The sequence below is a fragment of the Seriola dumerili genome, unplaced genomic scaffold, assembly GCF_002260705.1.
Source record: "Seriola dumerili isolate Sdu_G_001 unplaced genomic scaffold, Sdu_1.0 BDQW01000321.1, whole genome shotgun sequence".
NCBI lineage: Eukaryota > Metazoa > Chordata > Actinopteri > Carangiformes > Carangidae > Seriola > Seriola dumerili.
In genome coordinates, this window is record NW_019174576.1 from 406,219 (window position 1) to 423,784 (window position 17,566).

A 17,566-nucleotide genomic window follows, 5' to 3' on the forward strand; every position below is an offset into this window, starting at 1 on the left:
AAAAAAAACCAATTTATAATATTAAGTAGCCAGCATGTAGAGAAAAAACATGAAACTTAAAAATGTCCTCAACAAAAGCTGGCAATAAGTTTTCACTTTCCACAGACTCAGGAACATAAAGAGCCTTGTATTTCCACCACATCTCATGAACTCCAAAGTAAATCAGACTGATGCCATCATTAAAAAAGCAGAAATGTAAAAAGAAAAAGAACAGAAGCCTTAAGGAAAATTAAAAAACACAACCAGAAGGGCTAAATGTCCGTCTCAGCAGCAGCGAGAGACCTGTTGGGATCTCGTCCTGCGTCTTTTACTGAGTAAAAGCAATCACTGCTCATTAGAGGAGAATACAACAGAACTCTTGGTAGTTTATTTATATGTAATTACATTACTGTTAATGAAATGTCAAATTCATAACAAACTTCTAATCCTGAGTTCTGATAATCCTAATATTGATGAGATAAAAGAAAGAATAAAAAGCAAGAGTGAGGCTTGTGCTTTACTAATCAGCAACATCATCCATCTATTTTCCATTCTGATGATTCCCTCTCTCACAAGCAGAGACTTTGTAAGAGGGCCCCAGAGCAACAAAACCTGACAACCTGAGAGCTCCCGAGTTCCTAAAAAAGGCTTTTGGCTTCCTTGAAAAGCTCCAGTGTGTTGAAAATGTCTGTAAGTACAAAGCTCCAGGCGCGATTATAAAAAACAGCAAAGCCCGTGTCATTTGTTTGTCCCTGCTACCAACACCACACGAACAGAGTTGACAGCCACGACTGCTCAACATACATTTTCAAGCGTACAAAGACTTCCCGTTAGGCTGCTAATTTGCCTCAAGCTCAAAATAAGATGGAAATAAATTTGTTTCCATGGGGCAGACGCAAGAAGCCTCTCGGGCCACATAGTAATTATCTTCAGGCTGTTTGAAAATAGCACAGGACTGAACACAAGACTGTAACTCTCCAAAGTATCGAACACACGGTGATGATAACATTCAGCTCCGAATTTCCCCACACGATCCACAGTCTGTGTAGAACATATCATGAAGAAAAATCATTTGTTCTAAGTGACAGGAGAGACAACAAAGACCCTGTTCACAGCAAGAACGTTATTGACTTGTCGCAGCAGCAGTGAGAGCACAGGTGGAGCTAAACAACACTTATAACAATGGCTCTGCTTCCACTGAATGTCCCCCTGCTCCACACAAACCACCATTAATGTGGATAAATTACACCTGCTCCGTGGCATGTGAAGACGCCTGGCTCGCAGAAAAAAAAAGTCTACAGGTGATAATGATGATATCGATATGTTATTGTGATCCACTCTGTGATTACAAGGGTCTGTGCCGGTCTGGCGTTCCACACGTGTGCATTTCTCGAACTACACGCCACTGCATTAGGTGGCGGTGATGCACCGCAACACTGTTTGCCAACCGCTGTAAAAAAAAATAATCAAGAAGTAGGGTCACAAATTCTACGTCATTTGGTTGTTTTTGTCATATAAATGTGGGTAACGCCGGTAACGTTTTGTTTTCTGGAGCGGGCACGGACGGATGACACTCGCAGACACGCAGAGAGGTATGATCACGCATTTGTTTCGGATACTTACTCTTATAGCACATTTTCCTCCTCTTGAAGTTGAGCACTGTGTAGTTGTTGGCATGAATGGTCAGATTGAGCTGCACTGTCACAACAGCCTCTCCATCTACCTTGCCGGAACAAAAGAGGTCCACTCTAAAGACTGTAGGGAGAAAACACACACACACACACACACACACACACACACATTCAACAAACATCATTGAGAGAAACTTGCAAGATATCTGATTAAAACAAAACAAAAAATCCTTTGCTCTTTTCTCTGAGATATGCTTATCTGCTGTCTGGCAGAGAGAGTGTTTGTTTCATGTTTGTTTAATTGAAAAAAAAAAAAAAAAAAAAAACAGGGTCTAAAACGAGATTNAAAATCCTTTGCTCTTTTTCTGAGATATGCTTATCTGCTGTCTGGCAGAGAGAGTGTTTGTTTCATGTTTGTTTAATTGATAAAAAAAAACAAAAAAAAAAACAGAGTTTAAAACGAGATTTCAGCTGCTGAAAACTCCTCAGCAGTGTTTAAAAGTTTCCCCCATCCTCACACAAGTTAAAACTGCAGATTATGTGAGCATTATGTGTGGCATGAGTGCTTTTGACAAACCGGAGGGATCACTTGGCATCTCCCCCTGACTGGAGATGTTGCTCCGCGGTTGATTCATGGCAACAGGGTTCTCCACGTGGAAGCCAAGCCGGTAGTCAACCTGTGAACAAATAGTTGCCGACACGTGAAAGGGTCGTCTCGGGTGCGTGCGTGCGTGCTCGAGTACGGGTGTGATTCATCGATAATTCCTCACGCCGGGTCTTACTTTTGTCTTGGAATGCCATGTGAAGTGGAGGCTGTTGGTCTCGCTGGGCACGGGCAGGGTGAAGGACAGCGCATAATGATTCACCACATCATCTCGCACGTAGTAAAGCTCTGCATCCAGACCTGTGTGAGGACAGAGGGCATAAAAATCCAAGCTGATGAGAAAATACTGAGATCATCGGACATGAAAGGACAAATTCTCTAATCACACACAAAGAGAGAGCCTCAGAAAAAAAATGGTCAAATATCCACTTAAACCGCCAGCTTGGATTAGGAGGAGGAGGGGGGGGGGGTTCCCCTCAATAAGAGAGACTGACTAACCACATCTGTTAGTACTTGAGAACTCTTAGTGCCCAAGTGAAAAACTTCAAAACGTTCAAGTGAGACAACATCCAAAATATGACGGCGATTTTCTATCCAGGAAACAAAATTGGGCAGGGGAGGGGTTTAGAAGAAGGGAGTCGGATGCCTCAGATAAAAAAAAATAAATAAATAAAAAAAATGTGGTCTTGCGTACGACATCCACAATCTGCTTAACCATTCAGTCTTCAGTAAATGCAAAGCACGTGAACAACAGACAGCCTCACACGTCGGTACTGTGTGTGTGGTATTTCTTTATCATTCACCAAAACAAAAATGTTTTTTATTTTTTTTTCCACTGGGTTCCTGTTGCATCAAAAAGTCATCAAAGTCTAATGTGCGCTGGTGAAATCCCCAACCCCGGCCCGGGGGCAGTGCGATCAGTCCTTGAAAGCGTCTGTCTGGCAGAGTGGTCTCCGTCTATCGGTCTCCGAGTATCTAGTTTAAAGAGAGGGGAAGAATGTGCCCAGGCTCCCCCAATACCCCCGGGCTGTCGCAGAGCTCTGGCTCGTAGACCTTTCTCACATTGGCTCAATTAAAAACATTCCCAGCCATTTGCCAACTCAGAAAGGGAAGGGGTATTATGTAAACTAGTATTTAACCAAGCCCAAAGAGTAAGATTGCTGGCTTTCCTTTCCATTAATTAGGAGTTTGCCCCTTGTACATTTTCAGCGAAACAGATGCTGAAATTAAATTTAGGTCTATAAATGTAGAATTAAATGTTGATTTTAAACCTTAGAAATAGTAGTTTGACAAAATGAATCTCAACTCAAGATAAACTAACTGGTATTTTCCACAACGTTTATAGTGGAAACTCAGTTTGTTAATTTTTCTTGGGGAGTTGAACAAAGCAAAAACAAACAAAAGCAAGTAGGAAAGTGGAGCTTGAGTTAAGATTTTTTTTTGTCAAACGCAGAGTTGTTTTAATGTGTCAGTAACAAAGGTTTAATTGGGGATGCAACCTGGGATTATTTAATTATTGATTAATCTGCCAACTACTTTTTCAATTGTTTGATCTTTAAAATCACGAAAATAATGAAAAATGCACATAAACATTTTAAAAAGCTGAATATGTCAAATTATTTTGTCACATCAACACTCATACTCCAAAGATATTTTAGTTACTGTGAAATTATACTAAGAAAACACAAATGTTTTGGTGTTTTTACTTGAGAAATGACTCAATGATTGATTGATTAATTGATTGATTGATTATAAAGCAGTCGCAGACTTTTCATGAAGATCAAATAACTGATTAATCAACAAATCATTTCATCTCTTAAGTTAATTGGTATAAGCACAGTAATAATAAATTCCAGTGTTTCCTCTAAACCAGTGTGTATCTGTAAAATCAGCTAACAGCTGTTAGCATCCTCACCACTGATGCCAGATTGTGTGCATTTAAAAACCGCTGATAATTTGGCCTGACACTCATATGTCTGAGGTCAACGCCTGTCCATCCTTGGTTTTAGAGGGATTTATAACACCTGTTGGAAAGCTTTTAGTGCGGGGCTAAGACAGACAGACAGACACAGACACACACACACACACACACACAACGCTGTACAGACTCACACTGAGCTGAAATGAAACAAGTGCACAAAATTCTTCATTTTTTTTACTTTTAGCATTTAATCTTAATCTTATTAGGGGCTTAAAATGAAAGACTAACTAACAGTAGTTAGCACTTGTATGTAACACAGCTTTAAAAAAAAGAACCAGACATAGCGAGATACATGTGATTAAATATAATAAAAAGTGATATTTTCTTCATATTGCCCCTTTTAATTTCATGCACTGGCTCTAATGGGTATACATGCAGGCACTCGACAGGCACAGACACAACCACACAGTTCAGTCCTGTAATAATTGCCTTTCTCATGCTCAACTCTGTGTGCCTCCCTTGTCTCAACATGTGGCCACACTGCTTTGATACCAATTAAACTATGCAACCAGGCATGCAGGCCCAAAGAGGACCAGTGTGCTCAAGGTTGTCCTTCCCACAGCACCTCAGCCATCCACCAAAACTGCAACGACTTCAAAAACAGGAAAGTGGAGGAATGGCAACAGGAGCCTGTCAGTGTACACAGACTGAGGACAGGGAATAAGTGGTTCCTGAGGTTAAGGAAGTTGAACCGTGCACTGCAGTTTAATCCCTGACTCACACTCTGTGCTATCTGGGATGGGGGAAACAGCATTACTAGAAGGTGTGCCTGTAAACAAGACTCTTATTTGTTTAGTGTTTAGTCACAACATATAAAAAGAGCCCCACTACACCATCACGCTGTTTGCCATTACAGATGCAGATGTTTTTTTGTTTTTTTTCCTAATGCTAACAAACTTCTTAAATGCAAAGGGGAAAATAACTTGGCAGCATTTTGTTTTGAGGGATTATTTCCTGCTGGACATTTCCATTCCTCTCTGCTGGTGTCAAGTGATTAACAATAGCCAGGGCAGAACACACTGTGTCACCTGTGCTGGTCTGAAATCACTCAACTCGAGCTTCCTTGAGCATTCAGGATTTAACAAAGATAGATTATATATCAAAGTTATTGCTTCGTGCTTAGTGTAATCGATCATCAAGCTTTAAATTGTGAAAATTGTTTCTTACTTTTAAATGACACCAAATTCTGTTGGTCAAACAACCATTTGCATCTTTTATTTAACCATATTTTCCACTTCTAAATATTGATACCTCATGTTACATGTATGCAGCACTGTATATGCCTTTTTTTTCCTGGCGTTTAGAACTAAGAACTTCATTATAGGTGTTAATACCATTCATTCTGTTTATACATAGAGTTTAAAGCATTTAAAAGTATAAATAATTACATATTTATCAAATAAATACAGTTTGAAGCAGAAATAATTAAAACAGTGTACTTTTTTGTATTCAAATAAATTTAATTATCTAACTTGTAAATGTCTCCTCGTATTCCTTTATTAAGGAAAAACACATTATTTGATACATTTTCATTGTGGCCATAAAGTTCTTTATGCGCTCCTAAATTTTTAAACTTAAGAGCAGATGTGCTCTTTGAGTAAAAAGCAAGCGTCAAGCCCTGATTAAGCACAGACTAACATCTACAGCTATGTTTGGATAAACCTTGGCTATCGTGATGCATGGCTTGGCCCACAGTGACATGCAGCCATAAGAACCATCTGTTAAAATCAGCGCTACAGTTTAAGTTTGTCATGCACAATTACATGATGTGACACTGTTTATAGAAAAACGTGATGAAATTCATCATCATAAATCAGCAATGCGACTTGATCGACGGGTCACACACTGTACTGCTGCAAAAACAAAAATCTGAACTGAGGCCCTGAAAACTGTAGGCGGTGCATCGCTGGTTTCTGTTACTCATTGTTGGTGTTTGCTTCGACGTGGAACAACTACCTGTGGCTTTCCTTACGGCCAGTGACTGCCAGCTGATTCAATATTAGACTGGATGTTGTGCAAAAGTGGGAAAGCAGGAAGAGGAGTCCTTATATAACTTTTCATGGTTGAACAGCTTCCATTATTAGGGTTTGTACAGGAAAAAAAAAAACAAGAAAAACATGTGATTTCCACCATAATTACTTCAGTCTCAGTCATTTAAAAACAATTCTACTCCTACAAAGTGGCATACCTGATTTAAGTGACACCTAAATTAAAGACAGTAATGAGGGACACGATTAAAACAGTTAGATAGTAATGTTAATGGTTGTGAAAGTAGTATAAATTATGCACAAAATAAGTTCTTTAAATTCTGTCTTAATAGAATATTCATGTCACATTATGTATTATAATACTTTGAGAGAGCTATTGGTCGCTGTAATGATTAAGGTTGAGCCGATAGACGATGATCGCGGTGATCTACAACGTTCAGAGTGATCGCTGGTAGCTTCTGCCAATTATTTGTTTTGCCAATATCAAGACAACATTTGGCTTGTTTCCCCATTTGTGTCAAAATAATAATAATAATAAGTATTACTGTTATTGTGAACATTATTAGTAGTCAAGAGAGTCACAAGAGAGAGAGAGAGGGGGAGAAAGAACTGGATTATTAAATGTAAATAATTAATGCTTTGTTTGCGATGACAGTTTTGTTTAGTTTAGTTTTAATTTGTTATCCTTCTGTGGGCATGTCCACTCCAAGAATACAATAAAATACATTTCAAGTCATTAACTTCGACATTTTTCATTATTTTCTGACAGCTGATTCTACAACAATGAAAATAATCATCATCATCAGTTGCGCCCTAACGCTCGCTAGAAACAGTGGGTAAAGAAACGCGCTGCACACACACTAGGACCAATGATGTGATGGTGCTTCATCCATTGAGCAACATGGTTTGTTTTTAAATAGTCCGGCATCAAGCAGAGTCCAACAACTGCAATAGTTGAATGAATTCTGATACAGATATGAAGGCACAGCCCTTTAAAAGCATATTTGAGTCACTATAAAAGATGAAAATGATCAGAAGCTACTCAGGCGGGAAATTAAGAAAGATGCACAACTTTTGCTTGACCGGGATTTAACACCGGACGAATCACATGCTCTTTTCCACTCAACACCCTACTGACATTCCTAGAGTACCAAACACATTATACCTCAGAGCTGCCCAGCACAATCAGTCCTCTGCTGTTGGCCACAGAGCAGCTCCACTGGATCAGAATTTAAGTACCTTGCTCAAGGGCACATCAACACTTCTTTCAAATGTGAGAAGGGAGAGAGAATTACTTGCTCGTTTCTTCTTCCCATATTTTCCATACAGGGTCAGAGACTCAAAGTGATACGGATAATTTGTTGCCATAAACATTTTTACATAACATCACATTAGAAAAAATATGTCTCAGAAATGCACTGAAAACGGCTATTCCTTTCATCTACATCTGTCAAAACAAAATGATAAATTACAGCAACAAATCAGGAATAATTAATCTAAGTTTGTCTTTACACTTTTGGCTCTACAAAGTTTTAAGTTGACACGCAGTGTTCTCTTGCGAGCTGCGGAGCACGATGCAGACTTTGAAAGAGGAGGACAAAAGGTGGCGGTGGCCAGGTGGCAAGGTCCAGGACAGATATAACAAAGACCCTCTTGTGTGCACAGTCGACACTTTACCTCCCAAAGCCTCCATCCCTGAGCGCTCAGGAGATAAACACTCCCTCCAGCCTCTCACCGGGAAGATACTGGCCACATTAACCAAGGAAGGAGAAAATGAGGGCCAGCGTGAAACTCTATCAACTGGAAACTCCACACAAATCCACAGGCATGAATGAGGCAAGGGGAGGGGGGGGTGGTAATGTACAAAGGATCTCAAGGTCTAAAATATCAAACGCACTGGAAAAACTACAAACTGAAGAGACCAATTTTGGTCCATGATTGAAAAAGACATCATGTAAAATAGCTCAATGCTAAAAAATCTGTGCCGAGTGATGAGCAGCTCGGTCCGTCAGCTGACAAGTAAAAATAAGCCACGGTGGAAAATGAACAATGTTATTGTTGCCCCCGTCTTCAAAAAGCAAGGTCATTCGTGGCCACCAGAGTTTTACCATCAGAAAAGCACACAGCGGACCAGCATGTCTGGGGAAACAAGCATTTAGCAATTTGACAAGAAGAAGAAACACAGCTCGGTTAGGTTGGCATATTGTCAATTTACTGTACTTGATGGGTAATGATGAAATTCAGAATGAGAACGCTATACGTGCTGATTTAAATGAACACAAGACTTGCTTTTGTAAAACAAAAGCCCATCTCCAATAGAAGTTAGGGCTGTCTGTAATGTGGAGCATGTGCTTTCACTTGTTATTTCAGCAAACAAACAGACTCTAGCTTTTGTTCAAAGTGTACCACGTTTTAAGCCCAAAACCATTCTGTAACATCTGAACACAAAATTATGAAATTTATTGAAATGTATTTTTGTAAAGCCTCTACACCACTCTCCGCTCCACAACAACCAAACAATAAAATAAATATAAGATACCCCAATATACTTGTTTAAAATATCATGTTATGATACAAAAACAAAAAAAAGGTATACAGTAGTGATGTTTGAGGAAATTTAATTTTGGCTTTGAATTCTCAAATAGCCACCCTTTGCTATAACAACATCCACTCTAATATGAGGCTTTGGGTCAACAATTTCAGCAGGAAATCACCTGACATGCCATCGCAGCTCACAGTTAGTTGGCAGACATGTAGGGCACTTTCGGCCTCCTTTGCTTTATTTTTTCTGTCAAGTTTGTCCCACAGAAAGTCTGCAGGCAAGGGGTCTAAAAACTGTGGAGGTCATTAATGTGAAGTCTCTTTCACTTTTAGCCTTTATCAGTGCTATATTTTATATCTTCCTAAGAACAAAGAGCACATATCTAAACAAAATCTTTATGGTGCATCATATATCATAATTAATCTTTTTTTTCCTGCCCCATGTTAGGACTGTCTGATGGTCCAGGCTAATAAGGTGAAACGCATTAGTAGGTTAGGCATAGTCAAGCTTTAGTGTACAGAAAACCACTTTCCCATAATGCTTTACTTCCACAAACTGATAAGAAGTATGATCATCGAAGTGTAAAATGAAAAGCGACGCACAATAATGATGCAGAATACAGACTGAGGACAGCACAATCAAACATATTGACCAAAGACATTTAGTTAGGCTACAACAGCAGCAGGAGATGCAATAACAGTCACATATGAAAGCATCTTACAGTTGGAAGAAAAAACACACATTAAGTCACAATCTCTGTGGTTTTCTTTGACTCACATCAAAGAGACCATACATCAATTTCCCTCTTTTATTTCATGAAGTGCCCCAAGGGCAGACGAGGATGAAGGCAGGGAAAGGAATCTGAGCGAGGCTGTCTGCCGTCGTCCCATTATAGGCACCTCATTGATGCTTATTTGTTGCTCAAAGAGGCTCCTTAGTTTACTCAACAAATATTAAATGGTTTACAGAAAAAATGATTAACTGTTTGTGGCAGAGTGATTTCATCTCGAGGCGACTAAAGGGTCATGTAAGAGGTCTCACACACAACTTTACTCATCTATTTTAGGATGCTGTTTTACATGGGCAGCTTTGTGAGTTAACGCAGCAGTGTGAAAGTCTGGGCTGTGTACTCAAGGTCAAATATTTTTTTAGATTAGGGAAGTGTATGTCCAAACAAAATGTGCCTCCTATTTTAGAAATGCTACAGAAAACGAGAAGGCTTGGAAATATTCAGCATCGACTGCTTCTAATGTTTCTTCATTTGCACAACACAACAGCAAAAATTACATCCACGTATAACTCAAGCAGTAAAGCTCAATATCTTTTGACATTTGCTGTCAAACGAACACACAAGAACAAAAAAAAAAAAAGATGATAGCATATTCCTGATTCTGATTTTAACAGAAGGGCAGCAACTTATAAAACGGGTTGTTGCTTTACAGAATCTCCTTTGAGTGCTGCAGCTCTTAGACAAAAGATGTGAAAGCAGGGGCTCCCCTATTCAACCACAGGATCCTTGGAGAGTGGCATGAAGGAAATGAATACTGCTGCCAATCACTCTTCACTGTTCACAGGCTCTTTTTTAAAGCCCCTGCTTTGCCTTTCAGCTCTTTAGAGGGGGGGGGGGGGTAAGGCTGGTTATCCAACATGCACTTGGTTCTTCACAATACATGGACGGTTTTACACACTCACAGTTTTTTCGAGAGACCTGGTTATTTTGCATTTACGCATGCTCGGCCAGAGGAATTACGCCAAATTCTGACCTAGTCACATGACTGGGGCGAGTGGAAAAAATGACCACATTGCTAGAATTTTCCCACTTGGAAGTCACAGTGAAATAAAAATATTGCTTTTCCTCGAGATTTCAACATGTGAGGTATTTGTATTACCAGGTGGAGTTTGTCTCAGCGAAAACAACTGTAGCTGCACAAAACATGTTTCTCCTTCTCAGAAAAAAGCACTGGAAAAACTTAACTTAATGAGGAACTGCTTATTTTGTCTACACAATGCTAATTTTGGTTGAAGACTGGGGAGCCATGGTTTTGCTTTGCAGTACTATAGTAAGCATTAAGACCAGGGAAACAGTAAGCATGCCATGCAAAGACTAGAAAACAGACTCTCTTAGAGCGTACTTTCCACCAAGAAAAATTCCTTAGAGTAATGTGTTCGGGAACAAGACCACTGCTGATTCTACCATGGAAAACTGGGCTCAAAAAACTCATTATTATAGGAGACAGCAAATAATGTCCCGAATGTACAGAAAAACTTATTTTTACTTCATTCCTCATCTTCTAAATGATCATGTGAATGGTCAGAATGCCAGGAAACAGAGAGAGAAAGAAAGCCATTCAAGCCCGTAAAACCACGTAGCTTGAGTCACTGGCCTTATGTACGTGGTCTGGTGAAGCAGCGTCTCTTTGACTGATTAGACAATAACTGTCCCAACAATTTTAATACTGCACTGAACCGTTGTTAAAACAGACCTGGAGATGTAAATCCTTTATAATACCCGATCAATAAAAGTAATGATAATCCGCAACTATTTTGATATGCATTTAGTCATTTTCCAAGTATAAATGCCAGAAATGAATATCTGTGGGTTTTAGACTAAACAAGACATTTGAAGTGATCAATGTTTTCTGATGTTTTAAAGGCTTAATTCTCCAGTGTTTTTCCTGTGTGCATTCGAGCGCTGCCACTGAGATTTCACGTGGTTCATGAATATTCACAAGGAAACGCAACTGCTGACTGACTGATGCTAGCATGAAACAAAGGGAGGCCCTGCCACGCTCCCACCACCCAGAGAGCAGTGAGGCTGGCAACTGGGGCAGAGAATAAGAAGTTAGCAGAACAGCTGTGAACTTGGTCGTGCAATGTATGTTCACTTTAGGCTGTTTGTCAGTAAATAAATGCTACAACTCATCAAGACCACAAGTTCCCACATCTCCCCTGTGCTTCCCAGCTACAGTCCAGACGATGAGTCAGGAAGTGAGGCAGGAAAAATGCAGGATTCCACATTGCCATTGGAGTGTGGCGTTGTCAGTTAATGGTAAATATTTTGAAGATTTCCACTGAAGTGATTTTTTTCTTTTTACATATTTTTCCTCTATGCTGCACATTTGATATGTTTAGTGTCAGTTCTAAGGAATAATCCCAAGACATGTTCGGCCAGGAAGGAGTGCAGAAAGTTGAAGATATCCAGCCAAGACAGGCTGCACAAAAATAATGAGACAGGACAGGCCCTGGATTTAAGAAAGATTCGGTACCGATACTGTCATGAAAAGGTATGTTTCAGTCTGGTCCATATGTTTCTTATTGTTGTTGTAAACAGCTGAGTCGCACACAGAGATGGTGGTTTTTTGGAGGGCGTGGAGTTGGGGGGTGTAATTGGTTGTTTGGCTCTGCTTGCCTATCTATAAAAGTCACCGCACGCCACTGGTAGGTTACACTACCAAACCTTATGCAAACATTGCACCTTTGTGGTTGGCAACCTCATGTAATCAGGATATGAATAAAACTGTTCAGTTTATACACACAAAATAAAAATTTGTGCTTGAACCAATTTTTGGAAAATTAAGTTTTAAATCTTTAAGCATAAGTCTGTTATGTCAGCACCCCATTAATGACCAAATGACTCCAAAGTCTTCTCATCCGTTTGTAATCTTTTGTGCACATTTATGGGAGCAAAACAAACTGTGCTTTGTTATTTCTCGAGTTATCACAATTTAGTTAGTTGTGTAACTTGTCATAACTTGAGAGTTAATTAAATGTGCAAACGAATGGGTCACTACTTTGGAGTCATTCGGACGTTAATGGGATGCTGATGCCTAAACTTAAAAATGCAATGTTTAATTTCTCGAAAAAGGTGCAAGCACAAATATGCACAAACATATCAAAAAGGTTTTATTGAGATACTGATCAAATGGTGTGCCAAATTCAAAGAGGTACAAACTTAGACAACTGTGCAAATTTGTCCTGTGAACTTATCTGTGTGTACCTATTTGTGTCTGAAAGACTGGGTTGTTTATATTTATTTTATATTATCTATTTTCTATTTATGTTCAATGAAAATAGTGCAAGTAATTCTCTGTGTTGAGGCATTTCATGCTTCACATTTATCACTTCAGTGAACTGGGCCTCCACAGTGTTACAAGCTCCTGGTAAATCAACACACACGACAAGGTGAAGATGAACAATCCTATCTATAATGATTCAAAAGACATTTTAAGCGACTCCTCCACCGACGCACATAAATATGAGTCTGGCAGCGCGCACTCACGGTTGAACACAGACCAACACTACCGCTGAAAAAAATCCTAAAGGAAACATTGGACATTGTACATGTCAATTCCAGTCCAAGACTCTCTTCCTACTTTAAAGCAATTTCTTAGAGATCTGATCCACAAACCGCCTGTTTTAACCTTCACTAACCTTCCCTTTAGAAATCTACAAATAGACACAATGAAATGTCAATGACAAAGCTTTGTATTTAAAAGAAAAAGTGAGGCCTGGCCAGTTTTTGACCCATCACAAGCAGTTCCTCCCCTCTTTGTCCTGGTTCATACCAGGACAACGAGCCGTGTTTTATAAAAAGAAAAGTTTGTAGGGGGATTCTTAGGATTTTTCAACTGCCCCCCAGCAGAAACCGATGCTTGGAGTTAAGTATGGCTTGAGTAATTGAATTTGAAGTGGTAGCTTTTAGACAATTCAAACGAGGGGTGCAGGTTTTGAATCACAGCTCATATGGGAGCTGAGGGTAGGAATGCATGTGTGGAGTGGGATTTTTTTGGACACACAGTTCACTTCTCATTACTCATGTGCAAAAACAATCAGGGATGCTGCCTGGAGTTCATCCGTAGATAAACACACTGTATATGCAAAACCCTGCTTCAGTTCAGGTATGACGTTTTCCTGTTCCTTAGCAACCCCTAGAGAGTCAGGTGGTTTGGTAAAGTTATCAAAATGAAAGAATCCTGAACAGACAGTCCATCTGCTTCTGAGACCAAAGCAAGACTACATTACTTGTTGATATGTTTTTCCCATCACAATAATGTCTCTAGGTTTTATTGGCAAATACAATTTTATGACCGAGTAGTTAAAATGTATAATTAACAGAAATCTTGTGCATGATAGAGGATATGGAGACAGTAAATTTCAAGAAACTTTCAAGAGGATTGTAAAAGGTTTTAAAAGGTTAAACATGGCTGAGGAATTATCTGATTGATTTTTCTGATTTTCTGATGTCTATATACTCCAGGCCTGCACAGCATTAAACAAGATACGTTTCTATTGAATGTAGTGTGTGTCTGTGTGTCTGTGTGTGTATATAGGTACATATATATAAAATATAATATAATAATAATTAAAAATTATATTGTGACCGTTTAAGGAAATAATAAACTGCTGGTTAGTCAGATGTGATGATGTAATAACAGTTTCAACATGAACTAAACTTTACAATCTAACTGGAAGAGTTGTTTCACAGCTACTCACAGGTAATGATTCAGTCTTTTAAGGTGATGAGCTTAAAACAAAGATTTGATGTGCTTCATAGTTAAGGTGGAACATCACAACTACTGGTCACTATGTACCAGCTGTCAGTCATTTACACTAATGAGGAAGATACAACACTAACGAGCTGTGCATTGAGATTGTTAATCTAGAGAAAGATTTACAACTCACTTGGTCTTTTTAAAAATGGCAAAAAAAGCGACAATCCAGTCTATATTTAAAACCACCATAATGATATGAAGAGTTGTTCATTTTCGGATGAACCCATTTTAGACTGATTGTAAATCAGCATGCTTCCAGCAAATTACCCAGACAACAGTCAAGAATTTCATTTCAGTTAATCAAGAGCAGGAGTTACCACTAATTGTCAACTCCTGTCTAGCAGACACTAGCCGAAGACAAATTTAAATTTCAAGTCACCCACAAAGTCATGAGATGACAGTGAGCCAGCATGTACAACATACGTTTTTCACAGCAGACATTTTTACACGTCAACCAGGAAAAGCAAAAGGTATAATTAATAACATTAACATTGTTGTGCATGCTTGCTGAGTGACACGGCTTACACTTAAATGGAGCGCAGCCATTGTTAATGTTATCAGACACACCCGTGATTTTCCTATTATGACAACACAAAATGTCCACTGTGGAAAAGGTCGACACCAGGACCCTGAAACTGAAGCTTTTGCTCTAAGGATGAACAATTAATTGAAATATTGTTGAAATCACAACATGGCCAAGTGGCCAACATCCAAGTCACAGGAGCTGCCTTTTTTTTTGATGCTACAGAAATGCCCTGGCGTACAAATCAAGGGAACGTGCTTGTTTGGTAAAGACTAACGAAAATCACATCATCATCATTTTCCAGTCAAAACAAAATGCAAATATTACAATTCCCACTAAGATTGTGACTCATATCGCAATATCTGTCAAAATAACCCATATATGATTTTTTTTTTTTTTGCATATCATTCAGCACTATTTTAAACCCGTGCTTTTCCTACTATATGACATGTCATGTGCATGCTGACTCACTGGCATGGCTTACAGGGAAACATATTTGGAACACAGTCATCATTAATTGGTAGTCATTAGTTGGTAATTGCACCTGTGCTTCCCCTGCAACGACAGGTAACAATATATGAGACTACATCAAACCCTGCTTTTCTTTTGATCATATCCAACCTACATGCCATGTTATGAATCACAAATTAAGTACTGAAGTATAAGCTTGAACACGAAACAAAAATATTTGTTGCCATCTTAATAAATGAAGAAACCAGGCTAAATATGCCAAAATATACCATGACTACCTTGAACACTTTCTATAACCCCGGCAGTAAAATCAGAACATCATCCAGTGTAAGCCCCTACACTTTGACAGCAATAGGACACTCCTATGGTAAATACAAGCCTTTCCAGAAACTCCCAAAAATGTTAACAGACACAAGCCTGATGTGGTTTGGAAAACAATTTCAGAAGATTACATTCCTTTTTTGTCAACAGGAAGTTGTAGGCATATATGTTAGAGCATGTATGCATGCAGGGCTGGTACAGTGTACTTTTTAAAATTGTGTGTCACACAGAAATCAGTGCAGGGAAAACAAATCTTTCAAAGGCTTTGCCATATGGTGCTGTGATGCATGCCGAATCAAATTTCATGCCAAATCAAACAGAGTAAAAAGTGTCTTTTCTTTCAGGAAAAAATATATAAATACACGATATACATAATTGTTCGTTGTCTATTCAATTGATTTGTGAATCTGAGGTTTGTATAACTATATAGCAAGAGCTGTTCTGTACCAACTGGTTTAAAAACACAAGCAAACCTTGGTTGACTTCATGAAGCTGCATTGAGACTCTCCATCAGCTTATCGCCACAGTGAGGGTTGATGCCAGTTTCATCTCCCTCCAACATGTTTTTCCTACCACTGCCTCATGGAAGTTTCTGTCCACACATACTTTTAGCTCCGCACACATAGTTGTCAAACATTAAGAGATTTCTACATATGACCAAGTGAGGTTTCAGGCAAACCACAAGAGAGGCCCTGGTCTGGCAAGAGAAGATTAACTATAGAGTGATGGAGAACAAGAGGAACCAAAAGGGACAGAGCCAGCCTACGGTCTAACACCAGACAGATTATATAGAGGGGAAAGGGAGCTGAAATGTTTTTATACAGCACAATAAGTAATACTTTGATGCTCTTTTCAAAAAGCCAAGGGGAAAAAAATCATCCAGTTTACCTGTTTACACATTTTAAAAGCATTGTTACAGTGCATGTAGCGCTCCACAACACATGGAAAAGTATCTGGTATATTTGCCGTGTATGTACATAAATGTGGTTCTCATGATTGAGTTAAATCATCAGAGGTCCGACACCAAGTCACAAGCAAACCAGCTGCTTCTGTATGGTGGCTGGCACTGAACAACTCTGCATATACAGTGGGAGGAGGTTAGTCAACTTCCTGCTCAGAGCCAGCTGATACTTTCTCCAGGATAAATGGACAACAGAAACAGATTCTACTGACTCCTACTCCTGCAATCACATCTGATGCAAAAATGCTGACGCCACTTCAAGTCGATTCATTCATGCGTCATGGGCTTCCTCGCTTTACAAAGACATTATGCATTAGCACTTCAACCCCTTCATTAGACTGTGCAATGGTCATCGCATGGTAAATGACTAGTTTCAAACTGCACCCTCAACACTTTTTTCTGCAAACCCTAAATTAACAACTTGAGAAAAGCACAATTCTGTCTATTTTGCGTGTCTAGCGTGTTTTTTAGTCTTTGTGAACAGTATGGCTCAAACACTAACGGCTTCAATGAGGCGAAGACGGTTACATATGCCTCCACACTGCCCCTGACACCAAACCATAAACAATACACAACTGTGTGCGTCGCCTGCAGTTACATCATTCAACCCAACATCACTATCAACACACAGGACCAAAATAACAAAATAACCTCCCTGCAGTTGGACTTTAACAACACTCAACTACACTCAACTACACAGACCCCATTCTAGTTGTGGTTTTTAAATGTATGGTTTAGGCCTTTCCTCCTTTCCAATATTCCTGGAGATGTATCAGCATATCTTTCTTGATGCAGCCCAAATTTGAAACACACCACAACTGTAAAGCTGCTTCAAGCTTCAAGTCTGTTTTCTTAATGACGGAACTTTTGACTTTATTGCCGGAGGGGATTTTTTTGTGATATCTACTGTTCACCAACTACATCACAGTTACACTGATTTAAATCAAAGATCCACTTGTGACATGTACATTTTTGTCTAATTTTCCACCTTCATCTATGTAGTCATTCTTGTA

At 39.2% G+C, this 17,566-nt stretch overlaps 1 protein-coding gene across 3 annotated transcripts in view; it reads right to left on the reverse strand.

The window, feature by feature from the left end:
• The window catches only part of ryk (receptor-like tyrosine kinase), a 41,279-nt gene that overhangs the window by 22,373 nt on the left and 1,340 nt on the right, over positions 1-17,566 (reverse strand). For all 3 annotated transcript variants that reach the window (XM_022759275.1, XM_022759276.1, XM_022759274.1), the window contains exons 2-4: positions 2,393-2,514; positions 2,188-2,287; positions 1,603-1,734 (exon numbers count right to left, since the gene is read on the reverse strand). In XM_022759275.1, the coding sequence (XP_022614996.1) occupies positions 1,603-1,734; positions 2,188-2,287; positions 2,393-2,514 (354 nt within the window). The remainder of the gene's footprint in view (positions 1-1,602; positions 1,735-2,187; positions 2,288-2,392; positions 2,515-17,566) is intronic.